The 19,456-nt window shown below is 39.1% G+C and overlaps 1 protein-coding gene across 2 annotated transcripts in view; it reads left to right on the forward strand.

Annotated features, from left to right (window-relative positions):
• LOC122671479 (probable alpha-mannosidase At5g13980) overlaps window positions 1-19,456 on the forward strand; it is a 65,767-nt gene that overhangs the window by 2,965 nt on the left and 43,346 nt on the right. For both annotated transcript variants that reach the window (XM_043868718.1, XM_043868717.1), the window contains exons 6-12: window positions 9,090-9,176; window positions 9,266-9,337; window positions 10,078-10,191; window positions 12,088-12,188; window positions 12,277-12,370; window positions 15,544-15,711; window positions 15,817-15,903. In XM_043868718.1, the coding sequence (XP_043724653.1) occupies window positions 9,090-9,176; window positions 9,266-9,337; window positions 10,078-10,191; window positions 12,088-12,188; window positions 12,277-12,370; window positions 15,544-15,711; window positions 15,817-15,903 (723 nt within the window). The remainder of the gene's footprint in view (window positions 1-9,089; window positions 9,177-9,265; window positions 9,338-10,077; window positions 10,192-12,087; window positions 12,189-12,276; window positions 12,371-15,543; window positions 15,712-15,816; window positions 15,904-19,456) is intronic.

The raw sequence follows: 19,456 nt of genomic DNA on the forward strand, positions 1-19,456 counted from the left end.
AAAGGAAAGGCCTAACCCAATCCTTAACTAATTAGGTAACATAAACTCACTAGGAAACTGACTCAAAACAGGACTAGACTTACTGAATCCTAATTCAGCCTAACTAAACACTGAATAACCATTAAAATAAAGAAATAAAGACACTTAACTAACTAATCCCGTATGCCTATCCTCTATCCTTGTGTAGGCCCATTAAAGTGACACATTGCAATGAAAACACATGGGATCAAAGGCCCATACATGATCCAACCCAAAGCTTATAATTAAAGTGACCCATTACAATGAAAACACATGGGATCAATAAGGCCCATACATAACCCAACCCAAATCTTATTTTTAATAAAATATACCCATTTAGGTGATTTCTCTGCATCATCTCAATTTCATGGCCCATATATATTGAGCTTTTATATTTTTATCCTTGTATTTCAGCCATTAAATCAATGACGCCAAAGTTTGAGTTCTCAACCATCTCTATGCTTTACATTGCAATGTGGGCAGGTGCATTTGAGTTGAAACATGATGGATGGGTAGATGTTGACATGGATGACATGTCTACAAACTTGAGCATTATCTAAGCCATCACATGGCAGATATGTGGGTCTGTTGAGGAAATTAGCTTGTATTACTATTATAGGAAGAAAGATATCCTCATGGCCTGGTATATGGCTTCTGTGTACAAGACATGATTTTCTGTGCATAGACAGCTGATTTGGCAGTTATAACTGTTGGATAGATAGGTCATGGTCAAGATTGGTGATGTATCGATTTTTGTTGGCCATCTCAACTATATAGCACCCTTGTGTCGAACTTGTTCACTTGTATTTTCAACAATCACACTTGTGATGGACTGACAGTATTAGAACTTGAAAGCAGTACCTGTGCATGTAGAAAAGAAGGAAGAAAGTAGAAGGAGAAGAGATAGTGGAGAAAACCTCTCCACTATTAGACAGAATAGAATAGTTCTCTAATCACTGGTGAGGGAATATGTTATGACATCAAAATAGAGTGTATTACAAGAAAGGACATACTTATCTGCAAATTACACATAAGTACATAATAACATAAAAGAAATTGATAGAAATACCCCTGCGGTAAAGTCGGTACTACTAATCTCTTAATACTTCCCCTCAAGCAGGAGCAAAGATATCACCCATGCCCGTCTTGGAACACTATGGAGAAACATTACGAAACAAGACCTTGGTAAACAAGTCTCCAAGTTGACCACAAGAGTTCCCAAAAAGAATAGAAATCAATTTCTTCATCACTGCATCCTGCATAAAATGGCAGTCTACCTCAATATGTTTGGTTCTCTCATGGAAGACTGGATTACTAGCAACATAAATGGTTGCCTGATTATCACAGAACGTTTCCATAGGCATATTGACTGGAAAACCAAGCTCTTGAACAAGAGACTTTATCTCCATTAATTCAACCGCAATATGAGTCATAGCGCTATACTTGGCCTTGGCACTAGATCGAGCTATCTTTTTTGCTTTTTAGCCCTCCATGTAACAAGATTACCTCCAACAAACGTATAATAACCGATTGGAGATTTCTGATCACCATCGGCACCAGCCTAGTCCGCATCAGAATAACCAATGATATTAATGTGACCATGACGACAATAAATAAGTCCTTTTCCTGTAACACCCTTAAGATACTTTAGGATATGACATGTTGTCTCTCAATGAGCCTACTTCTCCATAAATTGACTAACCACACCAACAACCAAAGATATGTCAGGTCTGGTAACAATGAGATAAATGAGCTTGTCGACTAACCTCCTATACTGATGTTTGTCTGTAAACTTCTTGTCATCAGAAGCTCCAAGTTTTGCATGAGGATTCATAAAGGATTGAGAACATACTTTCTCTGAGACAAACTAAGACCTTTCCTGCTGCGAATCACCTGAATACCAAGAAAATAGCTGAGAACTCATCTTTTATCTGTAAGTGTCGTCGTAAATAAGATTTAACCTTTTCAATCCCAGACAAGTCATTACCAGAAACATTAGTATCATGATATCATCAATGTAAACAATCAACACAGTCACTTTAGACTCTTGATGATGAACAAACACTGAATGGTCATTTACACACACACACACACACTCAGCCAGCAACCTTGCTAAATTTGTCAAACTCAGCTCTTGAGGGTTGTTAACCCATAAATAGCCTTGTTTAACCCACAAGTTTTCTATGCATTCACCCCCTGAGCAACATATCCAAGAGGTTGCTCCTTACAGACCTCCTCGTGCAAATTGTCTTACTGAATAGCATTTTTTATGTATAGCTAAAATAAAGGCCAATCAAGAATAACCACCAAAGAAATCAAAACTCTCACAGAATTCAGGCGAGAAACAGGAGAGAAAGTCTTAAAATAGTCAACTCCATAGGTTTGAGTGTAGCCTTTAGCAGCCAAACGAGCTTTTGACTGCTCAACAGATCTGCCAGGATCATAGTTAATGGTATACACCTAACAACACCGCTCAAAGTCCTTAGTTGGAGGTAGGTCTACCAAATTCCAAGTATTGCGTGAAAGCAAGGCATCCATTTCCACATCCATAGCTGACTTCCCCCCGGGGTTAGATAAAATCATCTTGATATTTGGTAGGAATAGAGTGGGAAGTCGAGGTGAAAGCAAAATTACAAAGGGTAGAAGGAAGGTGGGAAATTGAAACATAATGAGCAATAGGATAGGTAACCAAAGATTTCTGAGTACATGAAAAGTACCTTTCCGTAGAGAAACAGGCAAGTCATTAGTAGAAGAAGGGAGTATATTCATGAGGATTTAACCAAGGAATAGGTGGAAGACAAGGAGAGGCGGGTCCTAAATCAAGAACAACAATACCAAAGTAGGGAGTATATTCAAAAAATGTAACATCAGCACTAACAAACTGCTGATGAGTTACATGACATAACAACGATATCCTTTTCAGGTGCAACTTGCGAGAATACCCAAGGAACACACATTTTATAGTACGTGGAGACAAATTTTTTTGGGTGAATAAATAGATTCATTACCAAAAGAGAACGAGGAATACAACAGCCCCCGAAAAGGGAGGACAAGAAAATAAGAAATACACAATTACACAAGCAGGCCTCAAGGAGAAGAGGGGGAGGCCTTGAGAAAGGAGGGGGGAAGAGCCCAGGAGACAACAATATGCCTGTTCCTTGAAGAGTCAATGCCAAGACGAAGATGATGAACAAAACATGTTGACCCAAAGATACGTGGTGGTAGACCATATAATGCGTTGTTTCAAGGGAGACTGATTATGAAGGACAAAAGAGGGCATATGATTAATCAAATAACAGGCAGTCAAAACAACATCTCTAACAAATGGTGGTTTTTCCTTTCTACCATAGCATTTTTGTTGAGGTGTATAGGAACAACTAGTTTGATGGATAATACCATTATCAGAACTAAAAGAAGAAATGTCATGAGTAATCTCAAGAGCATTATCAGTATGCAAAAGTTGTAAACAAACACAAAACTGAATTTTTATTTCATTATAATTTTTTTTAAAAGCAGACAAACTCAGAATGATCCTTTTGAAGATACAACCATATCATTGGAGAGGTGGTCATTGACAAACGTAACAAAATAAGAAAAACTGGACCGGCTTTTAACCTTACGTTGATGAAATAGGAAAAACAGCGTGATGATGCTTGCCAAGCTCACAAGTTTCACATTCTATTCGGGAGATAAGACTTGCAACTGGGACTATATGTTGCAACTTGGAGAGATAGATGTACCAGCTGGTAATGCCAATGAAGTGGAAAAGCACTAGTAGAAGTAACAAATGCTGCCGTAGGGAAGGAGCAACGTCAAAGTAGTTAGTAATCCCTCTCTTGCCCTCCACCAATTGTTTTCTTTGCTTTGAGATCCTGAAATACACAACAAGAAGGATAAAAAGTGATGGAGCAGTTAAAATTCTGTGTGAGTTGACCAACAGAAAAGGTTTACTGGTAACTTAGGAACACGAAACACTAAATACAAAGATAGAGAAGAAGAAAGAGAAATGGCACCATGACCAGAAGCATGAGTAGAAGATCCTTCTGCAAGAATAACTTGAGACGGACAATTAGACTTCTGAAATGAAGAGAACACATTTGGCTTACCTGTTATGTGTGAGGAAGCACCGGGAACAATAACCCACAGAATGGGAAATGATGAAACTAAAGTGGTGGGTATACCTAAATGGGCCAATGTAGCATTAGATGTGAAAGAGGATGTCTCTAGTTGATGGATACACTTAGTAATTGATTGACCAGCTCATTATGAGAGACGGAGGAAGAGGAACCACTTCTAGAAGAAGTACTCTAATTGATGTCATGAGATGATACCACTTCGGCACTCCCATCGGTCATTCATGTGTTAGCAAACTGTTGTGTCTACTGAGGCTTCCCATGCTTCACTCAACACTTCTCAACTGTATGATTTGTGGATCACAATGCGTATATTGTCTGATGGATTTTGGTTTGTTGTCCGCCACGACCACCCTTACCACGTCCACATGCTCACCCTGAACCACAACCTCTGTCAGGAAAACTAGAGCCACTACCACGTTCACCATTGCCAACAATGAAAACAAAACTGTCCTTAGAAGAGGATGTGGGTTCAGATTAGAAAGGGAGAGGGGCACAATCCATTGAATCCTGCAATATGCCTCAATCATGGAGGGAATTTTCCCACAAGCTAGTATTTGACTCTTAACAGGCTGCAAGTCAGAGTATAATCCAGATAAGAGTTTAGCAACTAAAAAATTCAGCACGCTAAGATTTTATAACTTCAATATCAGTAGAGAAGGGGTGGTAAATATTAAGTTTTTCCCACATGCCCTTTAGTGGACTATAGTAATCACCAACAAACTTACCATTCTGCTTGAAGGAGAAATTTTTTTTTCATACAGATCATATACTCTAGACATATTCCTATATTGAGAATAACTCTCCTTGAGATCATCCCAAATACCCTCGGCTGTGGTGTGAAACGTAACATTGGCAGCCACAGAAGGCTCCATACTATTCCACAGCCAACAAAGCAATGTAGCATTCTTTGTCATCCACTCCTTATATTCAAGTGAGTTTGCGGCAGGTGGAAGAGAAGTCAGATAATCCATCTTTCTTTTGGTAGTGATATACGCCTTAGTAGCTTAGTTCCAGAGAAGATAATTTGAAGCACCATTCAATTTTATAGACGTGGTTTTGACATGGTCATTGTTCGTAGGAGGCTTAGGATCAGCCATAATACAATATTCAGCAATACCAACTCACAGAGAAGAACTCAGAAACAACCAACCATAAAGAACCAATATCTGAAGTCCAAGAGAATAAAACCCAAGTCACAGTTCACAGACAATATGGATAGCCAGCAACATGGAACACCAGATCTGAACTAAAGAGGATCAAAACAGCAGCAAAAAACACCAGAAACAACCAGTCATATAGTACACAAAGCCCAAAAATCTCAAGTCACTGAAACCCTAAAATTGCATAAGGTTAGGGTTGTCTGTTAGGTCTAAAATTTTGACCACAGACACTCCAATATAGAGAATATATACCCAAAATTTCACAATGATCAACCCACAATAACTAGGGTTCTTGAAAAATCTCACAAAAATTTATTGTTTTGCAAGAACTTAGTGATCCAATACACCAAAAGAAGATGATCAGTCCTCAAAACTGTACTCACAATAATATTCCTGACTTACTAATGTAAGACTTGGTAACTAGTCCCAAAAAAACCCACAAAAATCAAATTAGCAACAGTACTCAAAATTAGCAGGTTAGGGTTCTAAGCCAAACCAGCCATGAGAATACCACCAAAGTAGGGATCGAGTGTAGCTTGTAAGGAGAGAAGACTATGCTGAAAGTTTCATACAATTCCACCACGGAGAAATATCATCAACACCAAAATAGCAGGTAAAGCTCTGCAGGCCAAACCAGCCACCAGTTGGGGCTCAAGTTTGGATTGAGTGGAGGTCCTTCGGAGATGAAGCTTTGCTGCAACTTTGAGTCCGATCTGATGAAGGGTTGGTGAGATCTAGGTTGGTGATGGAATTAGAAAGTAGGGGCATGGTTTAAAGTATCGGTACCTATTGATTCGCATCGGTATCTGTCAGTACTGATACATCCTCTTTTTTTTTTTTAAATGGACTGTCTCGAATTGTATTGATATGTATCGGCTGATACAATAAGATACGATACGATACGACTGATACGTATCGATACCATTGATACGTCCAGTAAAGGGTTCTATGGGTGGTTTAATACGTATTGAAATGTATCAATACGGCTCGATACATGCTGATACGTACCTATACATATCAATACCATCAATACATTCCATAAAAAGCGATTTTCATTCACAGACTCGATACAACTCCTATTCTAACGTAAAAATGAAGGAAAACTCTCAACCAAGAGTCTAAAATCTTGCATTTAATCTTGGTTTTCACACTTTTAGACTAAAAAACGAATCAAGGAGTGCTACAACATCATCCTTTGCATCATCCTTTGTATCATCCAATACTCTTCATGGCTATGGATGATTACAACATGTAAGAAACCTCATCTTTTATAACAATTTCAATTTAATGCACTTGTTTGGTTATACATTATTCTCCATTTTAGTGTTTATGTATGACACTTGTTATATATTGCTTATTTATATATTTTTTTTGTTCCAAAAGTGTATTTCCATGTGTATCTTGGCCATTTCTATGTGTATCTGTATTGTTCGATACGTATCTCCGATACGATACGTTACGTCTCTTAAAATCACCCGACCGATACGATACCCGATACCAATACTTTAAACCTTGAGTAGGGGCTGTAGAGCAAACCAGCCCACAGAATGGGCTCAAACTGGGATCGAGTAGGCCCCTTGTGGGTGTGATTCAATCCTCAAAACCCTGCTGGAAACAGAGTGCAGGCCTTCAAGATATGGTGGCTCGATTGGGCTGGAAGCAGGGGCAGCAACAGGCCAGAAACAAGATGGTTCAGTCCTCCTTACTGAAGAACAGCAGCAGCAGTAGCACTGGAGTAACCTTCTCAATGGTTGGGGCAGTCACAATAGCAGAGCAGCGCTCATAGATCGATGGAGAGACAGAGAAGATGGAGAGGATAGAAAATAAAAGGTTCGGGGATATGTGGATTAGGCTCTCTCAGCCAAGCTCCTTCAGCCCTTCAGGTCACAATCAAAACTTGAGAAAGGAATCATAATTTTGCTAAAACAATCTTCATTCAACTGTAAAATCGTGCGGGCTTCTAAAAGCCATTACAAATATATAGAGGGCTATGCTTGCACCTCAAGTTAAAAGAAAGTAGAAACTTAACATAATAGACTTGTAACATGAAAATAAAAATTACTTTAAATAACTAGGACTGAAAGAAAATAGCAACAAAATAAAATCTTCACTCTCCAAAAGGTGCAACCGAAATTTTCATGTGGTTCCCACCAAAGATGCCACTCGGCCAGCATTATACTTCAAAATTTTGTCAATAAAAGGTGACATTTTTGCCCCCACGATCTGGGTTTGAGAGACCCAGCAACTCCCAGCCCTTTTGGGCTGGCTCAACATAAAGTTGGTTGGCCTTATTGCCCATTGGGTTGGTCCACCAATTGGTGAAGTGAACCAGCCCTTCTCCCATGAGTTCCCTTAGTGTATTTCTTGCCAAACAGCTTGGCATCTGCATCATTTACTGGAGGAGAATGTACCAACAACACCAAAAATTCCACAGGGAGATCAAACCCTTATGCGCATGGAGAAAAATCTTGTGCGCAGGTAACAAAATAGACAACCCTAGCGCAGATGAATTGCATCATCAAGTAGACTTCTTCTACATAAAAAACTCAGGCCACAACTCCTCCAGGAATCACTACAGCAGTACTTGAAGAAATCCTAGTTGTGCGTGTTTAAGAAGCTAGGGTTTTACGTAACACAAAACAGCATAGGTGGGCTGCACACAAATGCCATGGTCGCCTTCCCGCCTTGATAACTATGTTCCTATCTAACTTCCACTTTTTTTTCTCTGTTTTATTCCATGATCAAATAATAATAATAATTAATTATTATTTTTATTGTTAGGCGAATTATTATTGTCACAAAGGTCTGTTATTTTGCCAAATGTCACAAAGCATATATTCTACCACGTGGACAAATGATATGTCCATTCCGACCGTTGGATAGATAAGCCATGGTCTAGATTAGCCACATCAAATTCCAGAGTCTAATTCAATCAAATACCCCTTTTGCGTTGGCACACATCCTGTGTATGTCCATGCTTGTGTACCTGTACTCTAGACATTACTGTACACTCTCTCAACTCTGAGTGGGAACAGACGGTTTAGATTAAAAAAAAAATGTAAAAATGGATAGCTCAGATATGTCTTGTGATATTCGGAAACATCACCTTCCATTGTAACATGGATAACTACACTTATTATTTTGGGAAACTTTTCCTTGTCTGCTGTGAGGTAGAAGGCTCTTTTGTTTCTGATGTTGTATAGGTGGGATATCCTCCGGATTTGCCTTATGTCAAATTTGTTGGCCAATTTCCACTCTATGACCCACCTTGTGTTGAACTCTTCCCGAACTCCTCTTCCCCCTGTATTTTCAGTGGGCCAAAATTTTGATTAAAAAAATTGACTTCTCACAGACCTTTTCTCACACATGCTGAAGTCCAGTTCAGCTGAATTTCACGCATAAGTAGAAGATGACATGGACAACATGTCTAAAAAGTGCCAATTCGACTACCATGTGGCAGATACCCTGGGCAAGAATAATTTCCTTGTCTGGGGAAAATTCTCTGTTATTATTATTGTTGCTGTTGCTGGTGGTGGTGGTGGTAGAGGGCGAACCTTGGCGCAACGTTAAGGTTGCTCCATTGCGACCTAGTGGTCACTGGTTGGAGTCGGGAAACAACCTCTCTGCGAAACGGTGGTAAGGGCGTAAGGCTGCGTACGTTATGACCCTCCCTAGACCCTGCAGTGGTGGGAGGCTCGTGCACTGGGTACTCCCTTTTTGGTGGTGTAATTTTATTGTTATTTAATGAGTCATTATTGCTTGTCTATTTCTGCAGATTTTTGCTGGTGCATTCCATCGGGGGAATTATGAACCTCCATCTGGTTTCTACTTTGAAGTTAATGATGATTCTCCTATTGTTCAGGTAAATACAAAGAATAGATTGTCAACTCGTTCTTGAGCATCAGTTTTTTTGTCTTTCAGTCATTTTTATGTTTCTTTTCTGGATTGAAGGATGACATAAGTTTGTTCGATTACAACGTTGAAGAGCGTGTTAATGACTTTGTAGCTGCTGCACTCTCACAGGTAAGACAAAAATTACCGTTTTTCTCATTGGATGCCTATGTTTCTGGTTAGAAGCTCTTGTGCATAAGTTCACCTTCAACTGCTATCAATTGGAAGGCTTGCTTATTTGTCATTGAAGAGTCACAAGATTGTGCAACGATTTCTTTAGATCCTGCCTTTGCATGTGAGTTCATCTCTTAAGAAGATTATGCCTCTTAGCATGGATATCAGAGCCCCTGCCCTCTGTCGTGGCTTTTCGGATCCTTATACTACTGGATAGTGCGCTTTTGTCGGGTTGGGTCTGCTTTGCCATGTTGTGGCCCAGGTTTTCCCTCCCTCTTTAGTAGGTTGTAATTGATTGGGGGTCTCCCCCTTCTCCTTTGCAGGCCTTTGCCTTCCCTTTTATTGGCTGGGCCTTGTATTTGGTTTGCGATTGTATGTTCTCCCCCCCCCCCTTTTCTCTCCTTTGGTAATGAATTTTTTTATTCATCCAAAAAAAAAGAAGTTGAAGCTTTTGGTCAGCATCTTAATTCCTAACTGTGTATTCTAATAAAGGTTTTATAGAGTAATAGAAAAGTAAGTCAAGTATGAATTTGGAAGATGAATCCTGATTTGACATAGGATAAGTCTGTAAGTTGTGTCATCCAACTGCTTTAACTTGGGAAGAAATGCTCAACCCAAGCACATAATGTAATTATTTTTTCTCCCCGTGGACATGCAGCCTTGTAAGGTTTGCCATAGAAATTTATTCTTTTTTTCAGGCTAATGTAACTCGCACAAATCATATAATGTGGACCATGGGGACAGATTTCAAGTATCAATATGCGCACACATGGTTCAGAAATATGGACAAGCTTATTCATTATGTCAATGAGGTAAGTATTCCTTCACAATGGTTTTATACAATACCTGATCAACATTGAAATGTACTTCCATTCATGTTGACTTCTGTTCATTTGTGCTTTTCTCTTTGTGTGTCTTGGATTGTTAGGTTGCATTCTTATGCTTTTACCTGATAACTAGCTTAAGCTTAAACGTTAAGCATGTTAGTTTTTAATTACTTGCATTAGAAACAAGAAAATGATGAAGTTACTCATCCACTTCAATTGAATTGGTTCCTGTAATCTGTAGAAATAAAAGAAGTAGAAGAAGAGGAGAAAGAGTTGCAGCCATAATAGATTATCTTCATTAATGAGGGAAAAACAATATAAAGAGGGTTAGGGGCAGATCTGGAATAAACCAAAATAAAAGACATAAAAACCTAGACCCATATGGGATCTCGAACACAACATTCTTAACACTCCCCTCAAGCTGGAGCATATTTGACATATATGCTCCAGCTTGTTACAAATATAATCAATCTGCCCACTACCCAAAGGCTTAGTAAACACATCTGTAAGCTGCTCTCCAATTTTGACATGACTTGGAAGGGTTAGGCCACTCTGCATCTTCTCACGAACAAAATGACAATCAATCTCAATATGCTTCGTCCTCTCATGAAACACAGGATTTGAAGCAATATGAACGGTCGCCTGATTATCACACCACAGCTGCATGGGAACCGAAGATTTAAAACCTAACTCAGATAACAACTGTTGTATCCACATCAACTCACAAGTCAAATGTGCCATAGCTCTATATTCTGATTCAGCGCTGGAGCGGGCTACAACACTTTACACAAGATTTCCTCCAACAAACGTACAATATCCTGTAGTCGATCTCCTATCAACTGGAGAACCTGCCCAGTCAACATAAAAAAATCCCTCAACTCTGTTATGACCATGATATTGATACACTACTCCTCTACCTGGAGCCTTCTTGAGATATCGTAGCACACGGATAACAGCATCCCAATGAGTAGTCCGAGGGGAAGAAAGAAACTGACTCACCATACTAACAAGAAAAGCAATATTTGACCGGGTAACTGTTAAATAGTTCAACTTACCCACCAATCTTCTCTATCTCTCCGGATCATCAAGAACATCGTAATAGATTATCTTCATTAATGAGGGAAAAACAATATAAAGAGGGTTAGGGGCAGATCTGGAATAAACCAAAATAAAAGACATAAAAAGCTAGACCCATATGGGATCTCGGTATTAGCTCTTGACGCTAATACCGAGACCTATAGATGGGCCCACACAACACTTCTAACAGTTCCAATATAAAATTTAACTGTCCTGATCTGAACAACTCTGGGGGGGGGGGGGATAAAGGCTTTGTTTCTTACCTGGAAGTTGTTAATTGTTCATACACGTATTCATGAATGGAGACCTAAGATATCAGCATTGGGTGTGTATCTCTTCATACCAAAGTGGTACTATGTTATCTACATGACTTCTATCAGTTCTGTTCTTTGCTGCAAACTTATATCACTTGTTATCTTCGTGATGTCCATTGTCCATCATTTTATATGTTCCAACTTGTTGCAAAATGTGATAGTTTTGTAGGTCGGGGTCCACAACCCTGTAGTGTACATGCTTTTGTTTTCATTAGACTTCTATGCTCAACAATCTTACTGGTTCCTTGAGTAGATGGGGATTATTCTTAAGGCTAGAAATATTTCATCAAGATGACCGTTTCACTTTTGTGTATATTGTTTCTTACTTATCTAACTGGCCAGTCTCATCTTTGAGATACCTTTTTGAAGGTAATTTGATCAAGGATGTGGGGCTTCATTGTGTCATGTCCTTTCTTTCTCTTTTTCTCAAATTTTATCATTTGAAAATTTAAGTAGCTATTCACAGTTGGAAAATTGTTTGTACTTCTAGGATGGGCGTGTTAATGCGCTCTATTCTACCCCATCAATTTACACTGATGCAAAACATGCTACAAGTGAATCCTGGCCAGTCAAGACTGATGACTTCTTCCCGTAAGTTTTATGTTCTTAAAATTGTAGAACCAGTCATTTATTTTTTATTTTTGTCATGTTCCTGAGTATTTAAGGATGCATGCAACAGATATGCAGATCGTGCAAATGCTTACTGGACTGGGTACTTTACAAGTAGGCCAGCTTTGAAACGATATGTCAGACTGCTGAGTGGTTATTATTTGGTAATCTTTTTTTTTTTGCTTTAACCTTTCTAGATTATGTTAGGACTGTTTGGTATGATTTTGATTTCATTAAATAATCAACAAATAGATTTTTAGTCTAGAAATTGAAAATTTTTGGTTGCATCAATCTGAAATATTTCGAGAATGAGAAATCCATTTGGTGGTACAATTTCTGAGAATAGATTCTCTCCCATGTCTCTCACTCTCTCTTGCCTTTATATTGGAAGGATTGCAACCGCAAATCAGAATCACAAAAACAGGAAGATCTGCTAATCCTTCTCAGTCCCAACAGAGCCTTATTAGGTTTAATGACAATGAATTGATCAAATTGAAGACCACTAATAGGAAGTTTACATCTTTGACTGATTCGCAAGGTTGAACCATTCATTGTGGAAGGATCCTGGCATATCAATTCTTTCATAGGTGTGAGCTCCAAAATAATCTCTTTGAGCTTGGACCAAATTAGCTGGCAGCCCCTCCCTCCTGTTAGATTCAAAATAAGTACGACTGATTGACATACCAGGGGTGCTTATACTTGAATTGATAGTGAGGCAAAAAACTCTTGAAGCAGATTGTTGCTCAATAATTTGTTTCACAAACTCTGGATCTACGAGAAGGTTTACAAGACCTGGGTACCTATTGGAGACCTTCTTGATACGATCCAAGAATACAGCAAGGATAATGCAACCCCCCTTCCATATTCTGACCAGCTCCCCAAACTTTTAGTCCCAGCCATTCTCAATGCTTTTTTCATGGATCAGATTCATCCCCTGCGCGTAGCTACAAATCTTAGATCCATAAAGAGCTTGCCTCAAGTCATCAATCAGTTTCTGCTTATCAACTGCTTGATCAGTAAAGATTGTCATTAAAACCAGCTTCCTTGAATACCTTCACAACTTCAATCCACTGAGGGGTTGCGTGGTGTTTGGGTTGGTGATGGATTTCAGGAGCAGGGGTTGAGTGGATGTTAAACGTTGGGAGTGGGTATTGAAGGTTGAATTTGGTTTCTAGGAGGGAGAGGGGTTACAGTCAGGAAGCATAGTACTGGTGGGAGATTTTGTGGAGGGTGCTTGCAGTGGGTTAACGGCCAATGCAGGGGAGGGTTTTGCAGAGGTCGTGGGAGTTTTACAATTGGGGGGCCAATTCAGGGGTGGATTTTCCAGTGGGTCACGAGAGGGTCAGTGATGGCTGCGGTTGGTTACAGGAAGTGCAGGGGGTGGGAGGTGGTGCAGGTGAGAGGAGATGCAAGGGTGGGGTGGGATGTTGAGTTGAAGCAGGGGCGCACAGGGGCTGAGGGGGTGCCAGGAAGGGGTGGTGGTGCCGGAGTTTCAGGGGGTGGTTGTTCTTCTGTGCACAGAATAATAACCTGTGTCTGATAACACAGGATAATATCCTCAAAGAGACCCACAAGGTACGCCTCAGAAGCCTCTTAGAGAGCAGCCACAGCATTACTAGTCCTTAGAGGGAGCGGGAGAGATGGAGAAGGAGGAATAGGGTTTTCATTCACTCTGCACTTCTCCAACGGTCGGATGGGTGAGAGGAGAAACAGTTGTTTAAAATGACAATATTGCCCATATTTTGAATCCATTCAAACACGTACTCATTAAAGAGCAGCATGAAATGGAGTGAATGCAATTTCAATTTCGAAATTGAAAGGGCTTCTCACCTATTTCAGAATCTCTTTCATTTTATTTCAATTTCACTGAAATAAGGTGAAAAAATCAAACCAAACAACTTCCTAAATCGAAATCACCCCATAAAATTGAAATAGAAATCATACCAAATCAGGCCTTAGGCTCTCTTTGGTATCATTTTTATTTTTGATTTTTGGTAATTTAACAAAAATCATTAATGAAAACCATTTTTTATCAAAAACAAAAAATCGTTTGGTAAACATTAGGCATAATAAAATATAGAATGAAAAATGGTTTGGTATGGTCATGTGTAGAATAGTTTTTTGAAGAAATGGTGGGTGAAGATATTCCCTCTTCACCCGTCTTCCTTCCTGGAAAACGGAAAGGGATGAGAAGAAGCTCAACACCAATTTGGGGTTTGGATCTTCTTCTTCTTAGACTAACGTAGAGTTTTGCGGTTCCTCTTCCAACAACACCAATTCGGGGTTTTGATCTTCTTCTTTTTCTTCCACCAACAGGGTTTTGCTCTTCCTCTTCCACCAACACCAATTCGGGGTTTTGATCTTCTTCTTCTTTTTCTTCCACCAACGTAGGTTTTGATCTTCTAGGTTTTGGTCTTTAGGTGTCTGAGATGGCAGATCTCCTTCGACTCGGGGATTTGGTCTTCTACGTTTTGGTCCTGCTGCGCTGGACCAGATGGCTCAGATGGCTGTTCCTCTTCCACCATTTTAGGGCTTTGAAGCAACTGCTCTTCCTCGTCTTTCTCCTGCTGCAAATATTTGGCTTGTTTCTGCACAGACCATTTGATGGCCACTGCGGCGTTGCTTATATCAACGGTGATGACAATATTACCTGATGAAGCAGAGGAATAAAAGGGATTTTATTGAGGATGGAGGCGGCAGAGAGTTCAGTGGAAATAAAGAGACCAAGGCTACTCAAAATCAAACAGCAGGGTAATCGTCGGCCTTAACAAACCACTTGCAGAGACCCCAGGGAGGCAGGGATGCATTCTTTGTTTGTCGTTGCTGTCCGAGTCGTTTTCCACGAAATGCTCAATTTTTTTTTCCCCATGGATTGGGCTAGATCGTCTAATGCTCCAGTCTCTAGTACTGTTCTTTAAATCCTTGACTCACACTGCCCATTCTCATGATCACCATTGAACGAGATCTTATGTAATAATTCAAGTATTCATCTCTCTCTTGATCGGTGAAGGAGGAGAACGGGTTAGAGGCTTGCCTTTTTAAAAAACAAAAGCAATTTACTATTTTACCCTTCAATTTTTGGGTTTATGAGCACATGCTCATTAAAGTGTCCTCACAAATAGCGAAAAACAATTTTCAATGAAAAACCATAAACGGCTTTCGATCTATTTTTGGTTTTGGGTTTTTTTCCAATCTTTTTTAAATAGAAACTGACTCCATAAGCGATACCAAACACAACCAAAAACGTTTTTTTAAGGCAAAAATAAAGAATAAAAACTATACCAAAGATGCCATTAGTCTCCAAATATTCATTTCTTCTGTTCTGATGCATAATCAGGCTGCAAGGCAATTGGAATTTTTTAAGGGGAGGAATAATTTGAGGCCCAACACAGATACTTTGGCTGATGCTTTGGCTGTTGCTCAACACCATGATGCAGTTAGTGGAACAGAGAAGCAGCATGTTGCTAATGATTATGCAAAACGGCTTTCAATAGGCTATGTAGAGGTGATAAATTTACCTTCGCAATATATTCTTTGATTATTGGTTTCATATGGCCCTTTTAAGTGTTAAGCTTAAATGGATTTCATTAACTTTGCCAATCCTCTGTAGGCGGAGGAGATTGTGGGGTCTTCACTTGCATACTTGGTAGAGTCATCAAATACTGCACGCAGGAAGCCAATGACCAAGTTTGAACAGGTACGAGCAATGAACCTTTATCTATTTCAAAATTTCTTCTTAGGAGTGCATTTTACTTCCATTTATTTATTAAACTGTTTTGTAAACACTCTTGTATCTTTAGGCAGGGGTGCCATGTCCCCTTCTCAATAATAATTTTTCCTGAAAATTAATGATGCTGTGGTCAGCTTGAAAGAAGAGGAGGAAACAATAGCCTGCGGTTTGGTTTGGTTCGGTTCAATTCTGTGCCAGTTCTCTGGTTCAAACCTGGCCTGTGTTACTGTTCACCGATACAGGAAAAATTATTCCAAATAGGCAGAGTATCTCCCATTAGAAGAGAGAAAACTTAGAACCAAAAAACCAGGACCTCTGATGGGTTCCAAACCTTGATTTAGTGCCCTACCAATGGGGGAAACGAACCTCCAAAATATGATATATTTCTGTTCATCAATACAGGAAAAATTGCTCCAAAAACAGAGTATCGCCCATTAGAAGAGAAAACTTAGAACCAAAAATCAGGAATTATGATGGGCTTCAAACCGTGATCGAATGGCCTTACCAATGGGGGAAACAAACCTCCAAAAGATGATATGGATCTGCTGGCTGATTGTAATGAATAAAGCAGATGTCGATACCTTAAAAAAATTTCCAGGATGATGATGCCGCCAGCTTCTATATATGTGAATCTTTATTCCAGTTGATGCAAAACCCCATGGAAGGCATGATAAACATAGTAGATGCAAAGGGCTCTAGTTTTTCTTCATATAGTTAGGAACTAGAGCCTTAGATGTACTGTAGGGCACAGGTTGCTGCAACCAAACACACAGTCCGTAAAGGACTCTCAAACCAGGATTCAATGTGTGTGTGTGTGTGTGAGAGACAGATATTAGTTCTATCGCTACCAGAAAGCTGCAATAAATATTAAAGAAGTACCAACTCTTAGTAGTAATCCTAGAGATTAGTTCTATCGCTACCAGCAGCTGCAATAAATATTAAAGAAGTACAACTCTTAGTAGTAATCCACTAATCCTACGAAGAGTAGAAGACAAGTTCCAAAAGAATTAAACAACTCCTAAGCCTCATTACAAAGGGAATAATAAAGATGAAAGATAAAAACTAACCTATTAGACATAATCCTACGGTACACAGCTCCGTGGAGGTCCATGGAGCTCCACCCACGACACACACTTTAACAATTAGTTAGTAAGTAAATAAAGCTTGGCGTACATTCTTGGAAATTCTCAATTCTTAAGGGCTGTTTTGGTATGATTTCTATTTCAAAATTAAATTGATTTATTGAAAATAAGTCAACAAATAGAATTTTGGTCAAGAAATCGAAATTATTTGGTTGCAAACATTGAAAAAATCATGAATAGGAAATTCATTTGGTACTTCTAATTTTAAAAGATAAGCCTCATTACAAAGGGAATAATAAAGATAAAAGATAAAAACTAACCTATTAGACATAATCCTACGGTACTCAGCTCCGTGGAGGTCCATGGAGCTCCACCCACGACACACGCTTTAACAATTAGATAGTAAGTAAATAAAGCTTGGTCTACATTCTTGGAAATTCTCAATTCTTAAGGGCTGTTTTGGTACAATTTCTATTTTAAAATTAAATTGATTTATTGAAATAAGTCAACAAATAGAATTTGGGTCAAGAAATCGAAATTGTTTGGTTGCAAACATTGAAAAAATCATGAATAGGAAATTCATTTGGTACTTCTAAATTTTAAAATAAAATTCTATCTCCTTTTTTTCTGCAAGAATTCATCTTTGAAGAAGAAGAAGAAGAAGAAGAAGAGAGAGAGGGGGGTGGGGCGGGAGAATACGGAGGGAGGGGTGGGATGGGACTGAGGTGGTGGGGGTCCGCCACTGCCTCTTCTTATTCTTTTGTAGAAAATCAATAGATATAGACAAGGTTTGAAGTATCGGTATTGAGTATCATATCGGAAGAGTGATTCTAAGATACGTATTGTACCGTATAGGAGAGACACAAGATATGCTAAAAATACGCATGGAAATGGTCAAGAAACATATGGAAATGCTTAGGATATATGCATAATACAGTTTTGAAGCACACAATACTATAAATAAGTAATATGTAAAATATATCATGTATAAAAAGGACAAAAAAGTACGACGAGACAAGTTCATTCAATTGATTATGTATATAGGATTAGGTTTCTTACATGTACTAATACCAAGGAAGATGACATTTTTAGTTTGGGAAAGATTTAGGGTTTAGATGTGCACATCATTGTAAAAAACCTAGTTTGATGCAATCATTCATGTTGTTTTTCACTAATAATCCGTTGCAAAAAACGACACTAAATTGTTTTGATAGAACACTTTCTTCAAAAAGAGAGAGGAAGACCTAGTCACCTACAAAAGTGGGCATCATACCAGCCAAATAGATTTCTTCCTAACAAGAAGGTCCGACAGACGGTTCTGTAAAGATTGTAAGGTTATTCCTAGGGAGAGCCTAACCATTCAACATAGAATGGTGGGCCTAGACGTGTACCTTACTACTCAGAAGCATATGATATGTGAGCCTATTCGCCCTTTAAATGAAATGGTGGAGATTAAAAGGAGAGTCCTTGATTCCTTTTATGTATAAAGTGGTCAAACAAGGAAAGTAGGACCTTGAGGGAGACCCCAATAGGATGTGGGACGAGATGTCGGTCTGTATAAAGAAGGTTGCTAAAGAGGTTCTAGGGGAAACGAAAGGTATACAAAATGGTCCTAGGGAGATCTAGTGCTGGGATGATGAGGTCCAAGAGGCCATTAAGACCACGAAAGCATGTTTTAAATCGTGGCAATGGTCTAAAGAGGTAGAAGATCTAACAAGATACAAGTTTGCCAGAAACGAAGCTAAAAAGATTGTGGGGAAAGCAAGAGCAAAGAAATATGACAATCTCTATAACAATCTGAATTCAAAGGATGGGGAAAAAGCTATCTATAAGATAGCTAAAGTGAGAGAAAGGATGACCAGAGACTTAGACCATGTTATATGTATTAAAAGTGAGGATGGCCGAGTACTAATAAAGCCTCCTCGAGTGATAGGGCTGCAGAAAGCGACATTATTCATAGGGACACCTCAATGTGTAGATATATACGCAAAATTAGGATGCCAGATGTAAAAGAAGCTATAAGAAAGATGAAAGTAGGCAAGGCTCCAAGCCCTGACAAGATCCTAATTGAGGTGTGGAAGAACGTAGGCTTCTGTGGTCTATCTTGGTTAACCAAGCTGTTTAACAAGATTATGACTACTAGGAAAATGCCAAATGAATGGAGGAGAAGCATTGTGGTCCCAATTTATAAAAACAAAGGTGATATTTAGATCTGTAATAACTATAGAGGTAAAAAGTTGATGAGTCATTATTTTGGAAAACCAATTTGGTTTTATGCCTAGAAGATCCTTGATGGAGGCAATTTTCTTACTTACAAGACTTATGGAAAGATATTGAGAGGGCAAAAAGGATCTCCATATGGTCTTCATGGGCCTAGAAAAAGTCTACGATAGACTCCCTAGAGAGTTAATCTGGAATATCATAGAGAAGAGAAGGGT

The sequence above is a fragment of the Telopea speciosissima genome, chromosome 8, assembly GCF_018873765.1.
Source record: "Telopea speciosissima isolate NSW1024214 ecotype Mountain lineage chromosome 8, Tspe_v1, whole genome shotgun sequence".
Classification (NCBI taxonomy): domain Eukaryota; kingdom Viridiplantae; phylum Streptophyta; class Magnoliopsida; order Proteales; family Proteaceae; genus Telopea; species Telopea speciosissima.